A 26,011-nucleotide genomic window follows, 5' to 3' on the forward strand; every position below is an offset into this window, starting at 1 on the left:
TTGTGCCAGCATATAGATGAATTTTACAATTTTGAAAGACATCAGAAGGTGCTGGGATAGAGGAATTTTTTGAAATATAATTCATATACCAAACTAAAATAAAGGAGCAGCCTGCAGGGGGTGGGAATGACTAAGAGGGGGCTCAGGCATTGTTTGGTGACTCATCTTGGTCACAGTTTTAGTCAGCAGCAGTCATGAATGGCAAACTCTTCAGTAGAAAAAAAGCCAAGCACTTTGCAAGGGACCTTATTTGTTGGCTGTACTCTAGGGAGCTTTCCTTCCTAAAAGCTAAAAGTGACTGTGGCTTGATAGAAACTTCCAAAGCCTGTATGCAACTTGGCAGTGATTTACTTGCCCACTGGGTGCTGTAGCCAGCTTTATAAACAAACTTTTTTCTACTGATATGTTGGTCTTCTGTCTTGTGACCATTAATCTCCTGAATTAATGGCAACAAAAAAAGACTGTCAGGAAAGAGTATTTCAAATATATTTTTCAACCTTTTTCAGTTTCCTTTGTCTTTCTTTTATGTTAGAAGACAGAGCCCATACCAGATAACTGACTTTTATCTCTACCAACTAACTGAGAAGAAAAAATTATCTATAAGTTTTCAAAGAGTTCTAAAGGTATTTCAAAGATTGACTTCAAACAGGAGCTGCTGCTGGATTTTGGGTTCTTTGATGCTTCTAGATATTTAATGCTACTACACTAAGAGCTTGGCAAAAAAGTGTGGTAGTTTTTCAGAGCTGATTTTTTAATGCTGCTCCACAGGGAAATGTCACATCTCTAAGCCTAGCTCAGAATAACAGCAGCTAATCTTTACATTTTAGATAACATCGTTCTGGTTATTTGTGATCACATTTAAACATGAAATATTTTTTCTTTCATCATCAGTGAACTACCAAGATGGCATTATCAGCTCAGAAAAAAAGGAGTGATATATATGAGATTTGAAAATAGAAAATATTAAGAAGATGTTTTGCTAAGTTCTTGCATTTGCTAAAACTAAAAGAAGAATTGTAGGGTTGAGTTTAATTTTTGTGGCTTGATTTTCTGAAGAAATATTCCTAGATTTAAACACCAAAGTGTCCATGTTTTCCTGCCCTGATATGTACCTTTAAGAAGCACCTCTAATTTCAATAGCTGGTGAAGAAAAAAGAGATGTATAACACAGAAAGCCTAACATTATGTCCTCAGCATGCTGCTCAACCCAACCACTCTGCAGACAATTGTCAGATACAATTAAATTAAATATAATAAGATGGTATACCACACCTTTTTCTCAAATTTAATTTTAAATTTTGGGTTCTAAATATGGCATTAATTTTAAATCACAATGGATAATAAAAAGTTAATTATTCAAAAACTGATCATCCATAAATATTATCTTACAAAAATAATCTCTTTCAGTAAATTCACCTAGAATAAGACGAGTTTTCAGATAACTTTTGCAGCTTGTGGGATGGGAAGACATGCTGGAGGACAGCACATTGGACTTAATGTGCTTCCCATTTCACACTTCAGAAGAGTTTTGGGGTTTTGTTTGTTTTATTTTAATGTGGTTTGATGGGACTTTTATATATATTAAGTTGACAACTATACGTAAATCTTTATGTTCACTCTATAATAAAAAAATAAACAATTCAATTAAATGTTCCTGGACTCTGCCTTTGGATGCTGTTAAATTGATAGACTTGCCTTATGAACCATTTGGGAGAACATGCAGAACTTAGCACATCTCAGGGACCATTTCCAAGGGCAGTTCTAATGCAGCCATCCTGTTTTATGGAACCAGAAAGGTTAATAAAATGGAAAATAACTTGTGCTCTGCTTACAGGCCTCTGGGCTGGAAAACACTCTTAAACATCCCAGATCAGGCTTTTGTAGAAGACAGACATTAACACTCAGGATTGGGATCCTGAAGATCATTGTCTGGCTTCAGCCTAATTCTTACTCCACCTAAACTTGTCTAGTGTTGTTTTTCTCACTACCTTGGCTGATTCCCAAGCCTGACATTTTTATCTTGACATATGTTAATAATCATTGGGAATACTATAAGGCTTATCCCAAATTTGAGTTGTTCAGTTCTTATTTGTTCCATATTATTCCTAAGTGGACTTTATGTCATGATAAAGCCATGTCACGGTTCATTGATTTCCATCAAATTTGAATGTAAAATGCATTTCATGCCTTGCTTCCCCTACTCACTCATTCCTCATTCCCCCAGAAAGAAGATAAACAGTAGGAAAATTAATAGAATATTTAGGTGTTGGCTTCTTTTTGCTCTCATGTGGAAGGAATGGAGGCTCTGACTTCTGGGACAGCTTAGAAAGTTATTGTAATAAAGTGCCTAATATTGTCTTATTCATCACAGCATCATTCCTCTCTTACTACCTCATTCCAGGAGGATTGAGAAATGCTGGAGTTTATCAGCTTAATGGTCTTGTGGAGAAAATCTTTAGGCAAGTCAACAATGTCTAAAGGCAGCTGTGCTTGGGACTTTCTTTGGAGCAGTGTGCCCCTTGCTTTTTATGATTAGAAACTGCCTCAACTCAGCATGTTTGACATCCAGAGCTTGGGAGCAGAAACACTGTGGAGAAAACACCCTACTTATGCTGGTTTTTATTCAATGTGTTTGTTATTTTAAATCTAAATTTGCCACACTTCTCTCTCCCTGTGCATTGTGTAGGTATTCCTGAAATACCCAGTTTCTCAATTCCTCCTTGAGGATGTCAGTCCTAAAGCTCTGAGGCCCCTAAATCCTGTTTAAGGTCTAGGTCCATGTGAAAGGATTCTTGCAAGTGGTCCATGACAGAGATGAGTAAGTACTGCTGCTTAACCCAAATTTTCCTCATTTCCTTGAGTATTTTGCTTTTTCTCTATAAACAGAATAAGCTATTTCACAGAAGTTTCATTATTTATTGGTTTTTATTTCCTTACTATATTTTGGGTTTATGCCTGCTCAGGTGCACTGAAACTGTCAGGTGCCTCCAGAACTGCACATGTGTCTAAAATAATCCTGTTTGTTCCTTCAAATAGAAAATGCTATGTAATTTGAGTATTGCTGAATAGAATATTGTTCATGTCCTTTAAGAATGCTAGACAGTGTCAGATATGGGCTTTCTTTAATCAGATTCTGTATATGGTTTATTAAATTGCAAAAGGTCATATGCTCAAGAGGGTAAAAAGGCAGGTGGTATTTTAAAAGTAATTGTTGTCACATCTTGTAATTGCAAGGGACAAAGGGAAAGGTTGAAGAAAATGTTTGCATTACCTGTTGACCATGATAAAATACAGCTAAAAGGAACATTGCCATCAGTAGTAAAGATGCCTCCTTTGTACCCAGGAAGTCTGTGCTGGAAAAAAACAAACAAACAGCAAAGTAAAATACAGTTATTTATTTGTCAGTGTTTTAATTGTTCAGAAGTTTCATTTCATAAGTGGAAATTTTTGTTGTTCATTAAAAAGAAATCCACCGTATTTGAAAATTTAATTTAGCAGTAATTAGTTCAAGAGAACAGGAGTGTAATTGGAGAGCTCCCTGTTTGGAGACACATCTTAAGTAACTAAATTGTAGCCTACAGGAGGTGCACAGGAGGTGATGAGCTTTCACTTTCGAATGTGACATGGAAGCTGTGTGTCAGGCAATCCCTTCCTGGGAGCCTGGTGACAGCCCTGTGGGGTGCAGGAGGTGACATCGGGGGGAAAGGCTGAGGGGGAGCTGACAAAGGGAAACTTCCAGGCTGTGGAAGCAAAAGCCCAGTGAATAAAGCTAGAGATAAAGGATGAGCTCCAAGGCAGGAGCTGAAATTACACATATCGTGAGAAGGGTTTGGAGATGACAGGGACAGAGCATGGATTAAAAGTATGGCAAACAGTAGCTAGGACTGGTTTTACTGAGCTACTAAGAGGAGACCAGAGAAGCCTGTGGCAAGGGAGGTAAAGGAAACCCTTGCAGACCACAGGGAAGCAGAGAAGATGAGCCAAGCAGGTACTGGCTCTACGAAATCTGATGTATGAAATCACTGAGGTGCTGTGTATGGAGCACAAACAAAGTTTAAAATAAAATGAAAGGGGTTAAAAGCAGTAACAGAGGGTTTCAAATATTGGGAGAAATTATATTTATGTGGAAAGATGAATACAGCTGAAGAAAGTATCTCTGTATGCCTGTTTTTTTTTTTTTTTTTAAGCATGTTTCCCAGGAAACAGACAAAAGAGGCTGGGGAAATGGTAGAGCCAAACTTACAGAAAAGCAAATGGAAGAAAAAAGAAATTTGGAGTTGAATTGAACAGGGATACTTTTCAATTATTCTGTTGAAGGGAGATCAGAAAAGAAAGTTGTTATGTGGTGAGAAAACCTTGACATTTTGAGAAAAATAATAAATGAGTAAATGAGGACCAGAAATTGGATGAAATTTTGGGACAATCTTTAGTCTGCCTTGAGATCTAAGAACAAAGCAAAGTCCAGATACTGGATCTGTTTCCCATAGTAATTTTTAAAGAAGTGTGGGATGCTATTTGTCAGAGGACTCCTATGACAGAGAAATTAGAGAAAAAAAAGAGGAGAAACTGAGACAAAACCAAAAGGCAACTTTCTAGTGAGAGAGATAACTGAGCTGCCTTTGTGGTTCTAATGAATTTACTGTGCTGGAAATGAGCTGCTGCGGGATGAGTCATCAAAACAGAGCAAGAGCAGGCAGGAAGTAGCCTTGTCATCTGCAGATATGCTGAAATTCAAATGTTGCCTATTTTGAAGTTGCCCAAAATGCAACCTCCAAATGAACACATTCCAAAAGGACCCCTTGTACATTGGCTAAAGGCAAGAGCCTTAAAGGTCTTGGTTATAAACCCACTTGTTATTGCATATTGTGGTGTTGCAGCTATACCTACCATAGCTGGATGAGTTTTGTAAGGAGCTGCAAACTCTTTTATTCAAATGATTTACATAGCTAAAAAACCAAATAATTTTCAGAGCATACAATCTTGAACTTCATTCTCCCTAATATCAGAGCTTAAGTTTATATCCTTGTTGTGAGAGTGGAGCATCTCAACTGATTTCCCCATGTCTTGCTCTGTTGGCTACTCCAAGGTATATTCCTGTCTCTTTCTCACTCTTCTGTGATAACAGTCTCTAGAGTGTTTTATTGACAGGGAATAGAGGCTACTCTGAATTCTTCAAGTTTTTCTCACAAGAATCTCACAAAAGAGATTCATTGCCATGCCTGGTTAGTGACAATTATCATGATTTCTACTTCTAGTTACTTAGCCAAAGTATTGCTTATTGCCATTTGTCAGATTTGGCAGTAAGCAATAAGGGGTCTGTTCTGGCTATATGATATGTCTGTCTGATGATAACTAGCATTAGAAAAAGGAATTTCAGCCCAAATCTCTGGTTCCCTGTTACTGTAGGAAGCAAGTAAGGAGAGCTGTTCATGCAGAGCCTTGCTATGTGTAGGGATGTGGCTGTTGGGAGAATTAATTGTACTGGAAATCCCTGCTTTTCTCTCACTCTGCATCTTCATCTCCACTTACAACAACAAAGAACTGCAATACTACCCTGGTCAGGTATCAAAGGCCAAAGAAGTGTTTTTCTGAATGATTTAAATGACTGCTGTTCTAGATTCAGTTATTGCAACACTAATTGCATCTCTGACTCTGCAAATCATTGTGGTTCTTCTGCAGTTCCTCTTCCTGGCAGAGAAACCTGGGAGGAGAAGGAGGAGGAGGAGAATGTCCATCAAGCACTCTCCTACAAAACAGGATCATGCCTGTGTTCCTTATATCTTTCACAAGTGCATATTATTTGCTTGGATTTTATTCTAAAAAATCAATCATTCAATCCTGTTTTCTTAAACTGAGGGGAATTTTTCAACTGATATCTCTGGGGCTTTCAAGAATAGAAATGACCAAGGTATGTGCGTTGCAATGCATATTTTTAGTCTGCATTGATAGACTAGAGGAGACATAAAAGACAAGTCCTGATCAATATTTAAATGCCCCGATGAAATGAACATTTTAATAAAAAGGCTTGAGAAAAAAAACAGGTTATGAATAATTTTGAATTAGTCATTGCCTGTTGCAACCATCACTCCACATTTAACTGTGGTGCTATCCAATACACTCATTCTCTGACAAGACATGAACCATCACCTTGAGAAAAAGCAGCTCCTGAAAGGGGCTGTGAACACTTACTCTCCATTGTGGTGAAAGTTGTCATATTGCAGAAAAAGGGAAGCATAAATGGTCTCAGTCAGCAGAGAGTAGATGGCAATCATGATGAGAAGCACTGCCAGCTTCAGGACAGAGTTGAGACGAAGAAAGACTGCACAAGTCACCATTGCCAGCACACCAGTGAAGACAAAATACTGCACAGAAAACAGCACTGGTTAATTCTGGTGATCACAGATAAGCATCTATGTAAACAATCAAGTAACCAGAAGTATGGGAAGATTATTTTGGATTTCAGTGCTCAGCCAAGTCCTTTTAGGGCCCAGGCACTTTGAAAATAAATGTTTTGTTAAAATAGAAGTGAAATTACAAATTCTATACTTTTCATGGTACCTCCATGTCAGCAAAGATCATTTTCTGTGCCTTTATATCATTTTCATTGCATTATAAGTGAAACAGCATCCTCTATAATTAAAAGAGGAAAGGGAGAGATGCTGCATGCAGTAGTTTGCTACTGAAAAGTCTACAGGGAGAAAACAATTTATATTCCTTTTGAGTCTAAATTTCCACAAGACCCACAAAATACTCAGGATGGGAGAATCATGTTTCTACTTTAATTCTCCCCATGCTGCTGGAGAGAGGATAAAGCCACAGATTTGGACATTTTTTGCTTTTTAAAAAATTTTTAATATTGTAGGTCTAGCTTGGTTACATTACTATCTTAAAATGTGATGCCTGGAAGTTTTATTCATATCTTATTTTCTAATCTTTTCATTGTCTCATTTTTCTCAATGATTAGTCATCTGCCAAATGCAATCCATGCAGCTGATACTGGATAGAGAGAGACAATCATGGCCATGAGCTGTTCAGACTTAAAATAGCAACATCAACACCCACAGTCCAAATGTAGTTTAAATTAACTCCAATCACACAGCTTTAGGAGCGATTGTATTCATTTTTCTGGGTACAGCTTTTCTCTAGTACAGTTTCTCTGTAGGAAAGTCTGCATCCCTGCTGTTTAGAGCTTGCTGCTGGCAGTATCATGACACTGCCATATGACTTTCCAAGCAACATACTTCTCTTATATACACATGACCAACACTATGATTTTGTTGCCTGCTTGCTCATCTTAGAGAGGGTTTCTTTATTTTTTTTTCTTCAAAACCAATCTTAAAATAACCATAGCAGTCTAACTACTCTCTTTGTCATGCAAGAAGTTTTGCTCTCTATTACATTCATGTGAATTAGGTAGTGTGTTTTATTGCACTAGGTTCATTAAATCATTGCTGGGTGTGTTCCCAGCATAAAGGTTCTGTATAATGTTCAAAGGTTAAATTTTATTTGTAATACCCCATTAGATCTCAAGGTTAATTCCTTCTGTAACCAGCCTCTGCTTTTTCTATCAACATATGGAAATGTTCCCTCCTTCACAGCGTTGAGCCCCTGACTCCACCACAAGGTAGTGGTTGCCATATGACTTTTTTGGATTCCTCTCAGATTGAAAAGTACCCTCAGAAATACCTCAGGACAGGAACAGATGTCTGTAAAAGAGGCAGAGGAGTTGAAGGTTTGGTTCTTCAGGGCTATTGGTTTGTCAAAATCACACCACAGCTGTGAAGAAATAAAACAAAGTCAGGGCTATGTTGTGCACTGGTGACTAATTGCTTGTCTGGGTGCAGGGCTGGGACTGGGTGACCTGCTGCTCTCCATGCCAGATCCCACCTGGTACCAAGGGCTGGATAAATGGGCAGTAAGAAGACGTGCTGTGGAGATGAAATGGAAAGGGGGAGATATCTGTGCTGCAGATATTCAGCATCTGATCAGCCTCCCTATGCTCTTTTGCAGAGTGGAAAGATGAGCTCCTCTGGGACTTCCAGAGGACTCACGTTGGACTCTTCAGAATGACCTCTCAAAGTGCTTAGACTTTGCTATAAACTAAAGAGAAAATTATTTAATTGGGAGCACAAAATCAGATTGAATGTGTGCCCCTTCTGCAAGCTGTTTTCATCTGCTGTGGATTGTGTTATCCTTTTGGATACAGGATACCCAGCCTTCATTTTCATGATATCACACACACCTGGCTGTACCAAAACATGATGTGGTCCTAGAACAGCAACTGTGATGCTTAGAATGGAAGGGAATAAAAATTCACTCATGAAACTATGGTTATTTTATATAATACATATATGGTTATATTATATAATATGGTTATATTATATATTACATATATCCATATGTATTATGGATAATGCAATATTGCTTTTTGTTGTTATGACCTGCATTGATTTTAATGGTATTTCCAACCAAGAGCATTAGATACAAAGAAACCAGCATTGTAGAGTTGGAATACATTATTGTCTTAAAATAAAGGAAAAAATCATTAATGGCTTCATGTTTTGACACTTAAAGCAGATGGAGTCTCCTGTCATACATATTTATTTACTCTGGATGATTATAATGGGCCATGTTATCAACCTGGTGTGTACAAGCTAGTTAGAGGTCTTTTTACCCAATAGTTAAAGAATTCATTTAATGAGGCCCAATTTCTTATCATTAAATCCCAATTAATTTTGAACTTGGCACTCTTTTGTTTGTTCTTTTAGCCACTCAGCCATCTCTGCAGTGCAGGAGTATTACCTGGCTGGCTGTGCACTCTTCCATGACACCAGACAATCAATGGTACTTTCTGAAAATTTATGAGGTATAGAACACCTCTCTGCAGGGCAGAACGTCCCAATGTCCCCAGGTGTTTTTTCAAGAGACTTTCAGGATCAGAAATTTAATTTTATAACAATAAAAATGCATGTAAGACTCACAAGACTCACTTGCCCCACTGGTGAAACCAAAGCTTTATGGCTCAGAAAGCATCTGAGTCTTAGACCCCTCCAGCTGGCTGCATTTGAACTCAGTGAACACACAAAGCTGCAAGGCTGAGAGGCATTACCTGTTCTTGAATGCATGCAGGTCCCTCCTGAACAAACTATTATTATGGAAGGACTTTGACATATGAAATAATGAGAGTATATTAATATTGTCATTTCCTATAGAGATCAGGACTCAGTGGCTCAAGTAATTGTCCAGCTAAATATATGACAATACATATGTCTGTTTCCTGCTTTATAGAAAACCACTGGTGTGACTGTAGAATGTAATTTTCTTTTGACAGGCTTTGGATTAGCCAACTCAAAAAATTGCAGAGGTCAAATCTTAAAAAATAATGCACAAGAAATCAGGAGAAGTAACAAATTTGATATAGATAGTGTGTTAGAAATTTTTTTAAGATAAAGACTAATCATACCAAAAACTTGTTTGTAAGGTATTTGTTATACATTATTTAAAAACTTCTAAATTGTAAAACATTGCTTAGTGATTTGTATTGTAATGCACCACTGTCCTTTTCTTCAAGAAGTTTTGAGCCCAATTGGACTTCCTGACATTTACTGTATTTATATTTTTTCAGTAATCATAGAAATGCATTTTTCTTTCTTTGACTTACTCTCCAATCGGTGATACTTTTAATCTATCTGTGAGATATTTACCACATTCTTGGCTCAGACCTGCCAGGTTGTCTGGCACTGTAATCTGCCTACATTATGCAAAGCTCTCTCATGTTGCTGAATATGTCAGGATAATCAGGGCTCTATTGGAATTTTAGAAATTATTATTCTAGCAATTGTTTTATTTTTCTTAATAATCTAAATAATAGTAGAGCTGTAAGATGAGCTGAGAATTTCTGAGAGGAAGAATTTAATATCCACAAGCATTTTTGGATTGACAGTCTCTAAAAAAGTATTTCAGCATGTCAGAAAATTACAAATGGTCATCAAAGAGTGGATATGTTGGACAAAAGGTTTCAAAAATAGATGACACTCATGAGGGAGAAATAATTAGATATTTCAGAAATACATAGATCAAGCAATGGATTGAATTTCCTGAAGCTGTGATGCTTTGCCTTTTTTATGTTATCTAAATCACAGACAGCTTATAGACATAGTTATCAAGTCCTGCAGCAAGCTTAATAATTCATAAATCATCTTTTACTGTATAATATTCCTTGGTTCCCTTTAAGCTTACAATATTGATGATGGGTCCAAGAAAATTAATCAGAATGGATGCAAAGATAATGACATTCCTTGCCAAGTAGGTCTCATTAATCCAGCAGCAAGTTTTCCGGAGCATTAAGGGTAAACATTTGTAATCCTCTGCCGTGGTGATCAGCACGAGAGCAGAGTGCAGCATAATCAGGATAGAAAACTGAATGACCATTGGGATCACTCTGGGGGAAAAAAAAAAAAGAGAATCCAGCATTAAATCTCAGCACAACCAGTCAATAAATCAAGGGAAAAGCTGGACTACATGTCCATGTAGCCCTAATTAAGGGAGTCAGGAGGGCTCATCACCTGTGTGGTTTTGGATGCAATTCATCTCACTGCATAGTAGTTTCTCTTAGGTTTATGCAGATGGAAGCCAACTTGATATTCACATTAACTCATTCTCCAGTGGCTATACTTTGATCCTGGGTTATGGACACTGACAGAGGGTCATGCAAGATTAATTCCATCAGTTTCCCACAGTACAGCAGTATTCTGCAACAGCTTTCTTGCTTTGCAAAGCCAAGTGGCTGTGATCCGATTTGGAACTGATAGTTTCTAACTATACCTCAGATATATATAGACAGTCTATATTTGCTGGTGTAACCTACCAGTTCTGCTAACCTAGCCTGATCCAGCTCTGAACAAAACCAAATTCAGCTCTTCAGCAAGATTAGGATCAAACCTCAAGAGGTCCAGCCTGAGGACACTAAACATTAGCACTTATTTTGGACTGCCAAACTCTACATGTTAGACCCATGTTATTGAATTAAGATACTATAAAGGGAGCATCTACACACCTAGGTATGGGATATAAACCCAGAATTGCAGAGTAACCTGATTACATGCCTGAGAAAATGAAACTTTGTGTTTGTTCACAATAAATTTATAGGCCACAAATTTTTTCCACTGTAGCTGTTCAATTGAAGATCAATGTGCTTGTCTTTTGACTAAGCTTGCTTGATTAAAAACAAAACTGAAGGTGGCATAGTATGACCTCTGAGAAGAACAATCCCATATCTGTGCTGAGATTTTGATGGGAGCATGCTGATAAGATCAAGTACAATAAAATGTATTGATGAGGTCAGAGGAATCCAAACAAAAAAACTGTAATAATTTTCTGTCCATGAACATCTCCCAGAACTAGGACACCAGGCTTGGATTGCCCCTTCATTCAAGAAGAGGTTCAAGACCAATAGATTTTCTTTTCAGGGATTCTCTTACTGCCAAGATCAAGTGAAATTTAAAAAGAGGTTTTGCCTTCCCTCTTTCTGATGTACAAATCAACTGATTTGAGCCAAAAGGAAAACTTATATAAAAGAGAAGATGGAAGTTTTTAAATTTATAACAATTTGAAATATGCTTTTTTTTTCCTTCACAAGAATAACCCAGTCAAAAAAGGACAGAAATAAGAGTATTTCAGCAGTCAACTCTAGTAAGACCTATTGTCCATGTGAGCATATAAACAGTTCATTGCAGGAAATTGATGAAACTCCCAGGCCTCTTTAGAAGGACAAGATGAATCACTGCAAAGTTGGCAATGTAATATAATGGTTTCATAAAGGGCAATTATGGTAAAAAATATGACATTAATTTATGTCACTTAGATTAATTTTCCCAACTCCATATTTCAAAGAATGAAAACTATTGTAAAGATTTTTAAATTCATGTGCATCTGCCTTGTCAGGGAAAAATGCATGAATGGATCAAATATTTATCCTTAGGGAGAGAGATATAAACAGAGAAAATTCTGAAACTTCCATACCTATTAAATTTGAGATATGGTTCCCTTCTTTAACACACAGACTAAGGTAAAATCTCTGGGAAACTCTCCAGAGAACCTTAGAAATATATGTTCTATGACAATTTAAATATCATTTTCCCAAATTTTCACAAACAAAAAACTCAGATCAAAAATATTCACACATCTACTTAAGCAAATACAAAATTTCATCCTTGCTCAACAGAAATCTAAACTCTTATATGTATTTTTAGGAAATGTGTAAGTTACCATGAGGACTGAATTACAGTTTGTTAGTGGTTTCATGGAAACTATTTCCATGGTTTTCCACCCTAGTATTTGACTTCTCTGATATTTACCAGAGGCATAACAAATGAATATGCAGTTATTTCAAGGATTCTCTGAATCCAAATCCTGTCTAAGTTTGTGATAGTTTGTTCAATTGCTCATGCCTTGAACTGCTTTTAGAACTGGAACTTAGGAAATTTGAACTTCCAGATTATTTTCTCATCCAATATGTTTAAGCATATTGAAACCTTCTCACTCAAAACCCCTATCCTGTTATTTTAGGGCTGCTCATCTGTTGACAGGCATGTTTTTAAAAAATTGAAACACTTTTTGAAGCAGATTATCAGAACATTAAAAAAAAAAAAAGACCAAAATTTGTGTCCTTAAGCCTTGACAGTGATCTTCAGCTCCTGACAGAACACAGGAACTGCCAATAAACACTCATGTATCTCCAAAGCTTCTGTCCAAAAGGGGTTGTGGTAAATACCCTTTCCCTAAATATCTTCCCAAATTCTAGCAATCAAATTTCCAGGGCATTCTTGAAGACAAGGTCACATTTTTTAAAAAAATCTCTGCTGATCTTTTCTTGTAGGAATTTATTTAGCCTTAATTTTGACCTATTTGTATTTGCAGCCTCTTTAACATTCAGTGACAAAAAGGTCCTCAGGGAAAAACACAAGTCTCCTGGCAAGATGAGAAACTAGGAGGTGAGACAGCTGCAGGCAATGTGTTTGTGTGACTCCTTCCCCCTCACTCCCATGGCACCAGATACCCTCACAGGAGTTAACAGAGATGAATCTGTGCAGGTAGAAAAAAATGTCTTTTTTTTTTTTTTTTTAATCTGATATGGCAGTGATTGATATAGCAGCAGAAATCTTTTTGGAAAACAGGTTCTGTTAATAAGATCCATAAATCTTCTTGTACATACTGAGGAAAAAAATAACAAACAAACAAACAAAAAAAAAAAAAAATGAAACCATCTACCAGAAGTGAAGAACTTTGAATGTGTGCTGGGAGAAGAGCTTTTAAAAAGCAAGGAAACTTACTGGGAGCAATGTGGCACATAAGGAACAACAGAAGGTCACATGCTACTCCAGGTACTTTGTCAGCTGGGAATTACAAAACATATGAGACAACACTGCTACAGAATGTATTTGCCTGCCTGCACCTAACCCCCACTTTGGTGTTCTCAGACATCAACCTGGTAACTCAAATCTTCCAGAAATGATCCAAGGAATCTTGCTGCACTATTGTAACACAATAAATGTCTTATTTGTTGTACAAATAATGTATTTTCAAAGTTACTCTGCTGTCAGCCATAAGTTAAGGTTCATCTGAGTGCTAGAAACTACCCAAGAAATACGTTATTCCGGGAATTTTTACACTTGCTCTGTCAATGACCAAATGGGACCAGAGGGTTGTTACAGTGGCAGTCCTGTTCTAGAAAACTGACCTCAGTCCTTGCACATACTCTTGCGATCTCATTATTAAACTGTAGACAAAAATGCCAAATGATATGTTTGAGTCTGTGAAATGTGGGCACCAAGGTGTCATCTATGTCAGATTTTCATCACCTTGATAGGAGCATATTGCTTGGTCAGCCCCAGAGGAGAGCAAAGTGAAAACAGATCTACCAGATCACCTCCACGCTTATTAATGGCCTGAGACTGCTTTTCCCAGCTGGGCAAATCACATTGTCAGCAGCAAAGCAAGCAGTACAATTCTCTTACAAAGCATTTATTCAACAAAACCGAGAGAGTCACTGATACCCAAGGTGATTATCAATCACTTAGCAAAGAGGCACAGCTATTGTTCTGCATCGTGTTTCACCAGGACACACTGGAGCAAATTTTTGTAACTCAAAATTTCCACTTAACTTGGTGGTAGTTCTACTTGAAAACATAACAACACCAGCACATGCTGCTGTCTCACTTGAAAACATGTAGCTGTAGATATTGTGGTAAAAAATAGTATTGCAAAAAAAGTGACTGAATATTTCCAAACACTTCTGGGGAACGAGCAGATTTTATTGGTTCATTGCACATCAATCCAAAAAATATTGTTCCACTGTGTCCCTAAGAGTGCCTTCAGATATATAGAGATATATTTCTGTATTTACCTGGAAGAAGGGAGCAAGCTTTGGATAGTGGTGATAAATACAAGAACAATAAATGCACACACCAAGTTTGATTTGAATACTTCATCCCGCATTTGAGAATACTAGAATAAAAAAAGAAAACACACACAGAAAAGTAAATTAGCTGTTAACACATGAAGTAGTTTCATTAAGCCTGATGTATATAGGATACATGGGGAAAATTAGCACAATGGACCAATAAATCAATAAACCTGAATTTTGTTTGAAAATAAAACCCATCGAATAAATTGTTAATAATCTGGTAAAATGTTTTAACCAAGACAGCAAAAATCTGTAATTTGAAATACAAAATTTTTCTGCTTTGTTCAAAATTTTTTGCTTTAAAAATCCTGAGGTAGATACCAGGAGCTGTGTGGAATACTAAACATTTAATTGCTTAATAAAATACTTAATAACCAGAGAAACCATGAATTTCCTCACATGAAGACAAGCACTGGAGTCATCTGTGACTCTGCATGCATGATGGCTCAGAGGGGTCTCTATGATGGTTAAATTGAGGCTGCTCTGCTATTTTTCCTAATTTTCTTTTTTAAAGAAAATTATCTAGTTAGGACATTCTGAGACTATTTGGGATGCTGGGATGCTGAAACTCTGTATCCTAACAAAGTCAGAGGCTCTGTGGAAACTTGGCAATATGGGCATTCTCCAAATGTAAAAGACTATTTGAGGTGCACTATTATAAAGATTTATTGAAAAAATATTTTCTCGAGCATATCAAACAACTGTGAATGCTATTAGGTTCCATTTTTAATGAAAATTACTCAGAAATGGAGTAACAGACACATGGATAGACCACAGTAGATCAGTTAAAATGGAAATACTAACCAAGTCCTCAGCTGTTATTTATCATTGCTAATTCAATTAAACTGCAGCTGTTTACAGCAGCTGAAGATTAGTCCATAGGAATATGTTTTGTAATTGTAATTCTCTATACCCTTTATGGATACCACCAAAGTTTCTTTGTATTATAAAAAATTCTGCAAAGGCTTGCCCCAGTCATTTTTCTTCCTCTGAACAATAACTTCATTTTGTTCAAACCTTTGCTATTTTAAAGGGGCTGAAAAAAAGGTTATAAGAGTCAAAGCAATATCAGATACCAGAATCTCTCTTCAGATATTTGGAAACAGAGAGATCTGCTGTTATTAATGCCTAGAAAGCATTATAACATAAAAAAAAATATATTGAGAAATGTGTCAAGAACATACACTGAGAGAGTCCAGCTTTGAACTGGATTTCATAGCTAATTTGCTCTTGAAGGGAGATCCTAGCTTAGACTTAGACTTAGACTTAAACTTTTCCTATGTGGATCTTTGGCTGGGACATCATCTCAGCACAAACACCTGATCAAAACAGTCTCAAGCTCCCAGATGGAAAAAAAGGTTTCACTTCCGTACTCCCATTTGTCACGAGTAAGAGAGGGGGGACATTTGTTGATGTCCCTCATTTTGACTCCTCTCCTGTGATTCCACCTCATGTCTGCTGCTGGCAGTATCACTTTGGCATGATTTTTGGCCACAGGTAATTCTACTTCATTTTGCTGCTGGAGCCCCAGAGGCACTGACCCTGATTTCATGTGCAAGGAAACAGAACTGCATCAGTCTGCATAAATAATGGATCAGGGCTTTTTTCAAATAGGAAAAAAGAAAGGTACGTTCTTTAAAATATAACATGAAAACCCAACTGTTCCATAGGGAAATTAAGGCAAACTAGATGAATGAAGCACAAACATAGAATGGCCTGCTGTGTTGAGCATTATGTCAAAAGGATGGATGCTGTGTTCTAATCAGTAACAACATTGTGATGAGGAATTGTTGGCATCCCTAGGCAGCACTGACATAAATGATAAATGCAGCAGCTCTGTAGCAGTCTACCCCTTAATGACTTGGAGAAATAATTGAAGGATTCACTAAGCCTCAAGGCCCTTCAAAATCATGGGGAGGGCATGTAGCCAACCAGAGCTGTGTAGAGTGGTAGGAAGAATTGTGATGTGACCTTGTCTGCAGGGAAAACCTTCCCTGGGCACCCCACAGAGCCTCCTGTGCTGGTGTGACTTGCCTAAGAAAGGCCAGGATTCTCCTGTTGAGAATGCTGCTTATTCCTCACCTCTCTCCTTCAAAGCCTCTTTGAAAGGAAAGAACCAATAATATTGCAGGCTTCGCATGTTCCCCTAAAGAAAATATTTGTGCACTGGGGAGTAAGATGTTTGGTCTTATCCTCCGAGCTGCTCTTTGACTCAGAGAGAACCTTATAGATGCAAAGGGAGACCAGGTTTGTTCTTCATCAGAGAAGTTTGAAAAGTTTCTGCAATATAGGAGAGGAATGGAAGAATATGTTTCAAGAAGTCTAAGCAGGAGAGGAAATGAACTTCTGGGAAGACCAAAGAGGAGACAGAGATCCAGCTGCTGATCAACAAGAGAAAAGTTGCTGGACAGGCACAGAGTTTGCCCAGCATCTCTTGCAGACCTCCTTGCAAGTGGAAGTTTCTGAGTTAAGGAAGGAGGTGATGCCTGTGGCTGCTGAGATATAGCAAGCCGGAGGAGCAAAATTGTTTTCCTACCCATGTAATTTCTATTTATCTTACCAGTCAGAAATTGTGAAACAGAGAAACTCAGATATTTAGGTCAAATATTTGAACTAAGAAAATGTGTACTTTGAAATTCAAAGCTCTTTTGATATTTCCAGTGTGCTCACCTCACAGAAAATACGTAAATGTTTCATGTCTAAGACCAGCCTGTTTTCTAATCCAAGTACAAATATGCAGGAAGACTTTGAATATCTTTATACAAACCTTTACATTGGAAACTTTCTTTAATAAATCCCTACCAGCATGTAAAATTCCCTGTCCTGTGCCTCTACTTTACCCTGTATGAAAGTATATAGTATGGATATTTTAAAATTGCTGATATTTAGGGAGATCATCATGATGATATCTTTTAATTATTGGAATAATCTGAAGTAGGATCAGATTTTCCTATGAGCCATTATATAATTGGAAATTTTAGTATCTTTTCATACTATCATCAGAAGTACCTTCCTGTGATGATCTGCATACATGCTATTTGTGAAAAAAAGCTCTAGCAAAATTGAGGGTACATTGTCTCTAAATGATATATCAAGCATTAATGAGTGAAATACAGGTTGTAATGACCAGTCAATTTCAGTAAAGAATCTGTAAGATATACCAGGTGGGGTCCTGCACAAATCCTATGAAAAATGAAGGATTTCAGAATTCATATGGAAAATAATGCCTGAGAGAGGTAACCCATTCTCTTATGTGTCTGCTACTGCCTGCTGTGGAATACACACTTATCCTGTTACCACAGAAGGACAAAGAGAGAGGAGTGGCAAGATGTTCCAGTGGCTTAAACTGCAGTGACATAACAGTTATCTAAACCAGTGAAAACCAGGATCTGTGCTAGCTCCATGGTAGTTTTGTGCATGTTGATTCCAGAATTATTTTGGGATTTTTTTCCTAACCTTTTGAAATCTTAAAAGGAGAAATCTGTACATTTCCTGGCTAATGTAAACCTGATATCTGGGATTGCTTTATAGTGAAAAAAAATCAAACCAACCCAGACTGTTTAAACAGAGGTCCAATGTAACATTTCAGATCCATTCATGTCACCCCATGACCCCACATCAGGGCAGTCCTGTTACTAATGTAGGAGGAAGAAATGTAGTTTATTGTTCATGTGGTTACTCACTTTTCTGTCATTTGAGGTACAGAACATTAACACAATGTCACTGAATGAGGTAAAGGTAACCCTTCTTGGCCAGGATCTCAGCTGTTTAAACCTGAATTTGCTGTTTCCTAAATGGACTGGAAGAAGGGAGAAAGTGGTAGTAACAAGATGGGATGGATGAAATAGCTGTTTTCTGCAGGAAAATAGTTCAAATATTACTTTTTCCATGACTTCCTGAAACCTATGGTTAAACACTAAGGTTAAAAGGACAAAACTGTAATTACTGTACATGCAGGAGGGAAGGGACATTTCCCATGCTGTCCCATAAGGTAATTGCTCCTGTCCACAACAAGGAGGACACTATGATTCATCTTCCCTTAATCCACATCATTCCTCTGTATCCTGGTACATTTCCCATCACTATCTGAGCACCCTGAGCAGAAGCAAGGAGGAGCTGACCAGAGGCTGCCCAGCTGTTGGTGGTGGATGTGCCAGAACAAATAAAGCAGTGGTGACATTTTTTAGAACTTCACTCCTTCCTAATATGAGAAACCAGATTAATGTGTGGAACAGAGAGAAGACTCAGTCAACTTTGCTGAATGGATTTTATATTTCTATTGCCTGTGCTACTAGTTGGGACTAACACCTAAGGAAATATTGAATGAAAGCATAATTCTCCAAAGACTGCAGTCCAATTCTCAATTGGAAATATCTCACTGGGAAGAAAATGTACCAAATCTGCTAAAAATTTTAACTTTTAAGTAGACTTTTTTTCATTCAGATGCAATTAAAAACTTTATTAATAATTTAAATCTGACTTATGTAATGTGGTGGATTAGGGCATGGATCTTATTTATTTTCTTAAATTGCATTTAAATTGAATTCCACACTATCCTTATAGTTTTTCTTTGTGGCTGACAAGTGTGAAATATAAAATAATAAGGAGTTTATTTTCTGGATATGGGTTCTGATTCTGGGCAGTGTCCTTTTACACCAGCCCATGCTTGGGCCTTGTGTGATTAAATAGTAAGGCAAGGTGAGCCACTGACAAGTTTGCTCATTCATCAAGTTGTTTGTGATCAGGCTGTTTCCTCCTTTAACCAAAAAAAATCAGATTCTTTCCCCATATTTTTTTATCTTGTATCTTGAAAAGATTAATGATCATTCATGACTTCTGGGACTTTATGCAGTAATTAATTTGATATCGGAGATCTTGAATTTCTCTTGCTCTGGGTCTGTGCCAGCTTTGCATGATGACTGCACTGAAAGAAGTATCTTCATATCTTCCTTTTCAGCAGATAATTATTTGTGGATAATTTGGTTTTGGGTGTTCTACCTTATGTCTCAGTGTAACTCCTCATGAGGAAATGCAATCTTGTATTTCTGTTTTAGCAAGCATTTGTTATTTCTTCTTCAAGATTACTAGTGCAATAAGGGCTTAGGTATACTTCAAGCAGAATTTTTCTTTTCCAGTTGGGATAAAGCTCTCATTAATCAGCCTTCCTGAGGACTAGTCTCTCATAAATCAAGTACAAATGTCTGTTTTCCAGTGGAAGTTAGAGTGTTGATGGAGAAGTGAGCCTCCATGCTTTCATTTCCCTGCTATTTTTATTTCCTTTCAGTCAAATGCACATATCATTGCAGACCTGCTGTTGCTGCACTGTCATTGCAAGTGAGACTATCAATGAAATTATTTGAGACCTGTGCAGTTTCACTCCATAACATCAGCTTTCAAGGAGTATTCTCCCATTATCTTTTCTTTTAAAACTTATAACTTACATCTCAATGTAGACTGAAAGAGAAGTTAATGAGATCATATTGCTGTTGAGGAGAAGCAAAGACACGAACCATATTTAGCTCTTAGAAACAGGTTTTTTAAGAGGGATGTTTAAAACAGAGAGTTGAAAAATTACTCTTGACTTGAAATAAATATTGCAGCTGCATGGAAGACATCAGAGGGATTCTATGACTAAATGGAAGGAACATATCTATATAAATATAGATATGTATTTTTTGAATAGAAATGTAAGTTTATTAATATGCTCAATCACCATTAGCGCCAAAGTAACCTGCCATCTGACAGAAAACTGCTTGTACTCGATACCAAGTTCAACCCAGCCAGTGGTTGTTGTTTTCAGAAACTGAGTTTGTTCAGTGTACATATTTTCCAACCAGGAAATGCAATCATTTCAGCATTATAGCACCTGCATCATGTCACTGTGTATTATGAACTCTAGCTCAGCCCCGCCTTATGAAAACTGAAACAAAATGAAAAAGAAAAACAAAGCAGGAAAAAAACAATACAGGCCAGAACCTACAACTTTTCTACTTCAGTGAACATTTATTACAATTTGAGTTGTTAATATTGCAGCTACCAAGCCCCAGCTACCTTATGCTCCAGGCTGGAGTCTTTAAACATCAGTGAAAAAGGCTTGATATGCTCTCTTCTCAATTTATCGCCACTCCGTAAGTCGATGGTGTGCTCTATTCGCTTGTTAATTTCCTCAGGCCCAGACTGGACATGCAAAGCTTGTGCAAGATGGTTTGGAAGCAGATTTATTGAATTTCTTGTTAGGGCAGCCAGAGTCTAGGGGAAAGCACATGCAAACAGAATAAACCTGCTGGTCCCCTTGGGTTAAAAATGCAATGTTTTAGTTCATGTTGCATTGCAAACCATTACAGCATTCCATGCAATTCATTCAATGAAATCTATAGAAGTGTAAAATAATAACTCTGTTCCACTAGATACATACAGTACATCAAGGGGGGAATTTTAATGCCTTCTTTTGTACAGGCTGGGAGGTTTGTTGCTGCACTGGGCATTAGGACTATATTCCACTTTCCAAATCTGATATTTAATTATTAAAGCATGCATGAGGGGAGTACACACCAAAATCACAGCAGAATATCTGACTCAATGGTGTGTTTTATTAAATAAGAATGGAAGCTATATTAAACAAAATCCACAACAAAGGAGTACTGAGGTTTTTCTTATCTCAAAGTTACTGCATGTGTGTAGTTAAGGAACAGATCACTTAGTCAGGAGTGAAGAAGGTGACATTTCTGATTACTTCAGCTTGGGTTTTCAGATATGTTCTTCTTCACTACTGGTATATTTAAGCCAATCTACATTACAGTTAGGCTATATGATTTAATTTAACTTTGATTCATATTAGTATTTAAAATATCATCTCAAATGCATTATTCCTTTGGTATTTCAATGACTAATCAAAGGAAAAAATGAAAATCCTTTTGCTTCACAAAGGAATTCTAGCAGATATAGTTTGAAGGGTGTTTCAACTTCAGCAAAGAGAGAGTTTGCTTTCATAAAGAGAATAACTCATTCCCATTTCATGGTGCCATTTCATGGCACAAACCACAGTGAAGCAGCTCTTTCCCACTTGAATGGGAAAAGAAACTCTACTACTGTAATATTCCCAAGGGTTAAGAAATGTTAATGAATAGAAAGGATGTGAAACTTCATACATCATAGCATAAGACATTTCAGCATTATTATGGGTGGGAAATAAAATTCTGCCTGAGAAAAGTTATTCCACAGGTCCTTCCTGAAAAGACCTTCAGCTCTGTCTCCTCTTGGGCATTGTTGAATCAGGAACTCAGGATGTTCTGTCACCAGATGCCCCTGAAAAGCCAGGGGTGATACAAAATAATTTTCGGATACAAATTCTTTTTTATCACAGGATTACATTGGGCAAATGCTATAGGCAGGTTTCCCTTGTTAATATTCAAACTATAGTAAACAAACATATTATAATGAATCTGGGCAGCACATTAAAACACAGGAAGGGTCTCAAGTACCCACTGCCAAAGCCCAGGTGACAACTTCCCTTACAATCCTAGAATCAAGTCTATGGACTCTGTAGTCACAGATAGTATTTCATATTCCATCTTATTAACAGTAATTTAAGATCCCAAAATACAGGCAGAAAATTTTCTCTCTGTTTCAAAGTGAAAAGCAGTTTTCCTGTTTGTTTAGTAGATAAAGGGCTTCAGTAGAGAAGGTTTGGGATGACACTCAACTTGAATCCTCCCTTCTCCTGTCTAGCAAATCACTATTATCAACATTAGGAGAAAAACACAGTATAAAAGAAACTTTTCTCATGCTCAGGTTTCAGATATGTCTGAACTCATATCTTGACCTGGGAAGAAACAATCAAGGCAAGTGGATAAATGCTATATTATTACACACTGTGACACTACTTTAGTTTAAGTACTCCTATCTCTTTTAAACTGAGCTAGGAAGAAAAGCTTTTATCTATTTGTGGTGTCTGAAAGGGCATGAATGTGTCTGAAGACCCTGTTAAAGGATAAGATCACATCAGATGGTGGTGTGTAAATTGATTCCTCAGAATTACATTGTATTTCTGTTTCTGTGCTGGAAATAAGGGTGGAGAACATCCCTAATGTTTTTGATGAGCATTTTGTTTTATTTATACAAGGAAAATAATCTCAGTTCATCCTGTTAAGCAACTATATTTTGGTTAAAATTCAATTTTAAGCTGTGATTGATATGAAGGCTTGTCTCCTTGCTGAATGTATGAAGTGTTTTACATCTCATGGTAGATGAACATGACATATCACCACTATGGCCATGGTGCCTGCAGTATTTTGCAAAAATAGACTCTGAATTTGCATTTATATTCACAATATAACAAGGAAATTCATATTTTTGTTTCATCATTTTCTCTCCCTCATATACATGCACATACTTAAGAAAACTGCTTCCTGTGTTTAGATATAAAAGCAATGAAAAAACATCATGCAAATTATTGTCTAAAGAATAAATCCTAACCATATTTTTTCTCTTATCCCCCTCTTTGCTCTGCATCTTTTAAGACTTCTTTATGCAAACACAAAGAAATATTGACTCTTCCTATTATCTCTCCTTCACTATTGTGAGCAGCTCTATGGAAGACACAGTTATGAATTCTCCAATGGGCTTTTGAAGTTTTCTGATGCTGACAATAACCATTGATCATACAGGAACAAACACAAAATTCTTTAAAAAAAACCCCAACAAAACAACAAACCCTAGCCAAACTTGCATCTGAAACTGAAAGATTAATTAAAACAAACAAAAATAATAAACTTCCAACTTTAGACAAATTTTATAGAGACTTTAAAAGATTAGTTTTAATTCCTTTCTGGGAAGTTTTCCTGTAAAAAAGTCCAAGCACACAGTTCTCAACAAGAATGGAAATTTTTAATCTGTGTTATTTAGAAAATCTTAGGAAGGTTTTGAATTACTTTTTTTATACTGTGAGCATCATGTTTTGGAAGGAAATAGGAAAATAAAAGGTCACATGCTTAAAAAGACAGGTTGGAGGTAGGATTTACCTCAAGAGGAAGACACCTAAATGAGGGTGTGTACAAGTTTGGTGTCTACCTGCTCGGCGTCTAAACTTCTGTTTCTTCCAATACACACTCCAGATACTTTCAGTTGCCCAATCACATGTAGCTGTGGTCAGCAGAGATGCTTTGGGGACTGGACAATAGTCAGGAGCCAGAAAATGTGGAACAAGACACAGGGACACCATGGTACCACTGGTCAGTGGTGAGCACAGCTGGGGAGTGCTGGGGCACCTCAGCACAGAAATAACAACAATAATAACAATGGGGCAGCTGCAACACACGGGTACCTTGGCTTTGAACTGATTTCCACCCTTTTCTTTAGACTTGTCTGTCATCTTGGCAGTCTTTTAGTATAGTTTCTATGCTCACTATTAAGCTTTACTACAACCACTACTAAGGTACACCTATAGAATACAGACATTTTAATATGCTGTTTTTCCTAATTCACATCCTGACAGGACCATCAGGTGCCTCCACCAGCACATCCAGTGACCATGTTATGCTTTCAGCTACTCCTTTTCTAAGGTACATGGAAGAAATCCAACAGTCATTAATTCATTCTAGATGAGGAGGTCTTTTCTCTCTTGAAATAAAATAATTTCTGTCCAATTTTCTTTGCTTTAAGAAAGAAGCCTAGACACTTGTTTCACTACCAGAAACCTCCATTTATATTTGGCATGTCAAAATTTCAGACAAGAACTTGCACTCTTGGCTTACCTCACAATCAAAGCAAGGGCACATAGTGATAACTGGGCTATAGGTGTAGTTTTTGCTAATATCTGTGACTGCCTACATAAAAAGTGGTTATTTGTTTCTTACTCACACAAACACATCTACAATTCACTGATTCAGGCTGTTCATAGAACACCAGTTCAAGGTAATGAGTGTGTGTTGGGATAAATTGAGTTTAGCTTAAGAATACCCTAGAGATTTCTTTTCACATGCTTCCTAACATAACTAGAGTTAAAAGTAAGATACATGTGATCAATTGCTCAAATTTTGTTGTAATTTATATTGGGTAAAGAAATAATTTAAATTCAATTGGCAAATATTCAAACATAGAGAGTGATTCACTGTTGGGTTGCTGCTTCTACAATTCTCAAAGCCTGCTGCTAACAGTGACCTTTAAGCTGCTTAATTAGTGTTATTAAATGCTTATTCTGTCCAAGACTGACACACCTCTGGAAAATGCTACTACATCCTAGTATAATTTAAATCCATCATCTGAATTTTTTAGCTAAAATACATTATTTATGAGCAATACTGCCTATTGTCTCAACTGTAAATTAAAAATTACATAATAATTGAATCATACATGGAACATCAGATTTTTAAAATCCTGTCTCCACCAAAAGGCTTATTGTTAAACTGTGTAATATAAAATTACAGCTTTTCCCAACACCACTTCAAATTCTTTAAAAAAACCTGTGAGAAACTGTTCTAAAAGTAGATTGTTTATTGCCATAAGAAAAAAAAAAAGTTTTAAAGAAGCTGTTAAGCTATGCCTACTTCAATTACTTTCAAGTCCTTTTTACTAGTACTAGGAGTTGTTCAATAATTGGATAAAAATGGATAAAAAAATAATCCTTTATTTTTTTTATTTCTCTTTGTTAACATCAAGATCAGGTTTAGCTGGGAAAAATGACCAAAAAAATGAAAGCCTACCCTGCCCAGATTTCTTTGGACTACAGAAATTGGAATATCTTAAAGGGAAAGATATAGAGAGAGATCACAAGATATTGACAGCAGCATGCACCCATATCTCTATTCCTAATGAAGTGACAATATAGAGACAGGTCAACAAAATACAGAGAATACTGTAAGGCAGTGTACATGCAGATGCACAGATGTACAGAACACATATAAAACAGGTGTTTTATATAACAGCAAACTGTGCCATGCTCCAATTCAGTTTGAAGAGATGAAGCTACTGCTGTGGGCTGACTGATTGTGAGATTTTATCACTTCTGAGCACATTTGTAAGAAGCAGAAGACGGTTGACAAAAGCAAGACCTCCACACAACAATGTTCAACAGACAGTTCAGACAAGTAGGAATAAGGGTGTGCAGCAGAAGAGAGGATCTATCATGTCATTACAGATCCCTCAAAGAAAATGAAGGTAAACTTCAGCTGACCGGGGGTTATAAAGACTCATCAATCCTCCAAGTGCAGTGGGAAGAGTGGAGTCTGAGGGCATTTTAACCTTTGCATCTTTAGTTCCTCTAAACAATAATGATTTTTTTTTACCATACAAGGATTGTTGGTTCCCAGGCTGCTGCAATCAGCCATGCAGTGATTTTGGAAAATATCTGATCAGGAGAAGTTGCTATAATTTCATATTTCTATTGAGCTACAGATGTCCTTAAAGTCTAACTCATCTGCTAGCGAACTTTAATTGTCTCTTAGAATATGAGTTTTTAATATTTTTTGTTTAAAAAGTGAGACATTAAGAACCTGATTTCACAAGGTGTTTTTTGTTTCCTTCCCTCATATGTCAGTAAACTACTTTATG

The 26,011-nt window shown here is 36.9% G+C and overlaps 1 protein-coding gene across 1 annotated transcript in view; it reads right to left on the reverse strand.

Annotated features, from left to right (window-relative positions):
* ADCY8 (adenylate cyclase 8) overlaps positions 1-26,011 on the reverse strand; it is a 115,676-nt gene that overhangs the window by 15,039 nt on the left and 74,626 nt on the right. The window contains 6 exon segments of the mRNA XM_059471660.1: positions 3,272-3,353; positions 6,184-6,362; positions 7,687-7,776; positions 10,240-10,441; positions 14,405-14,505; positions 20,516-20,713. Of these exon segments, the coding sequence (XP_059327643.1) occupies positions 3,272-3,353; positions 6,184-6,362; positions 7,687-7,776; positions 10,240-10,441; positions 14,405-14,505; positions 20,516-20,713 (852 nt within the window).

The sequence above is a fragment of the Ammospiza nelsoni genome, chromosome 1 (genome assembly GCF_027579445.1).
Source record: "Ammospiza nelsoni isolate bAmmNel1 chromosome 1, bAmmNel1.pri, whole genome shotgun sequence".
Lineage (NCBI taxonomy): Eukaryota > Metazoa > Chordata > Aves > Passeriformes > Passerellidae > Ammospiza > Ammospiza nelsoni.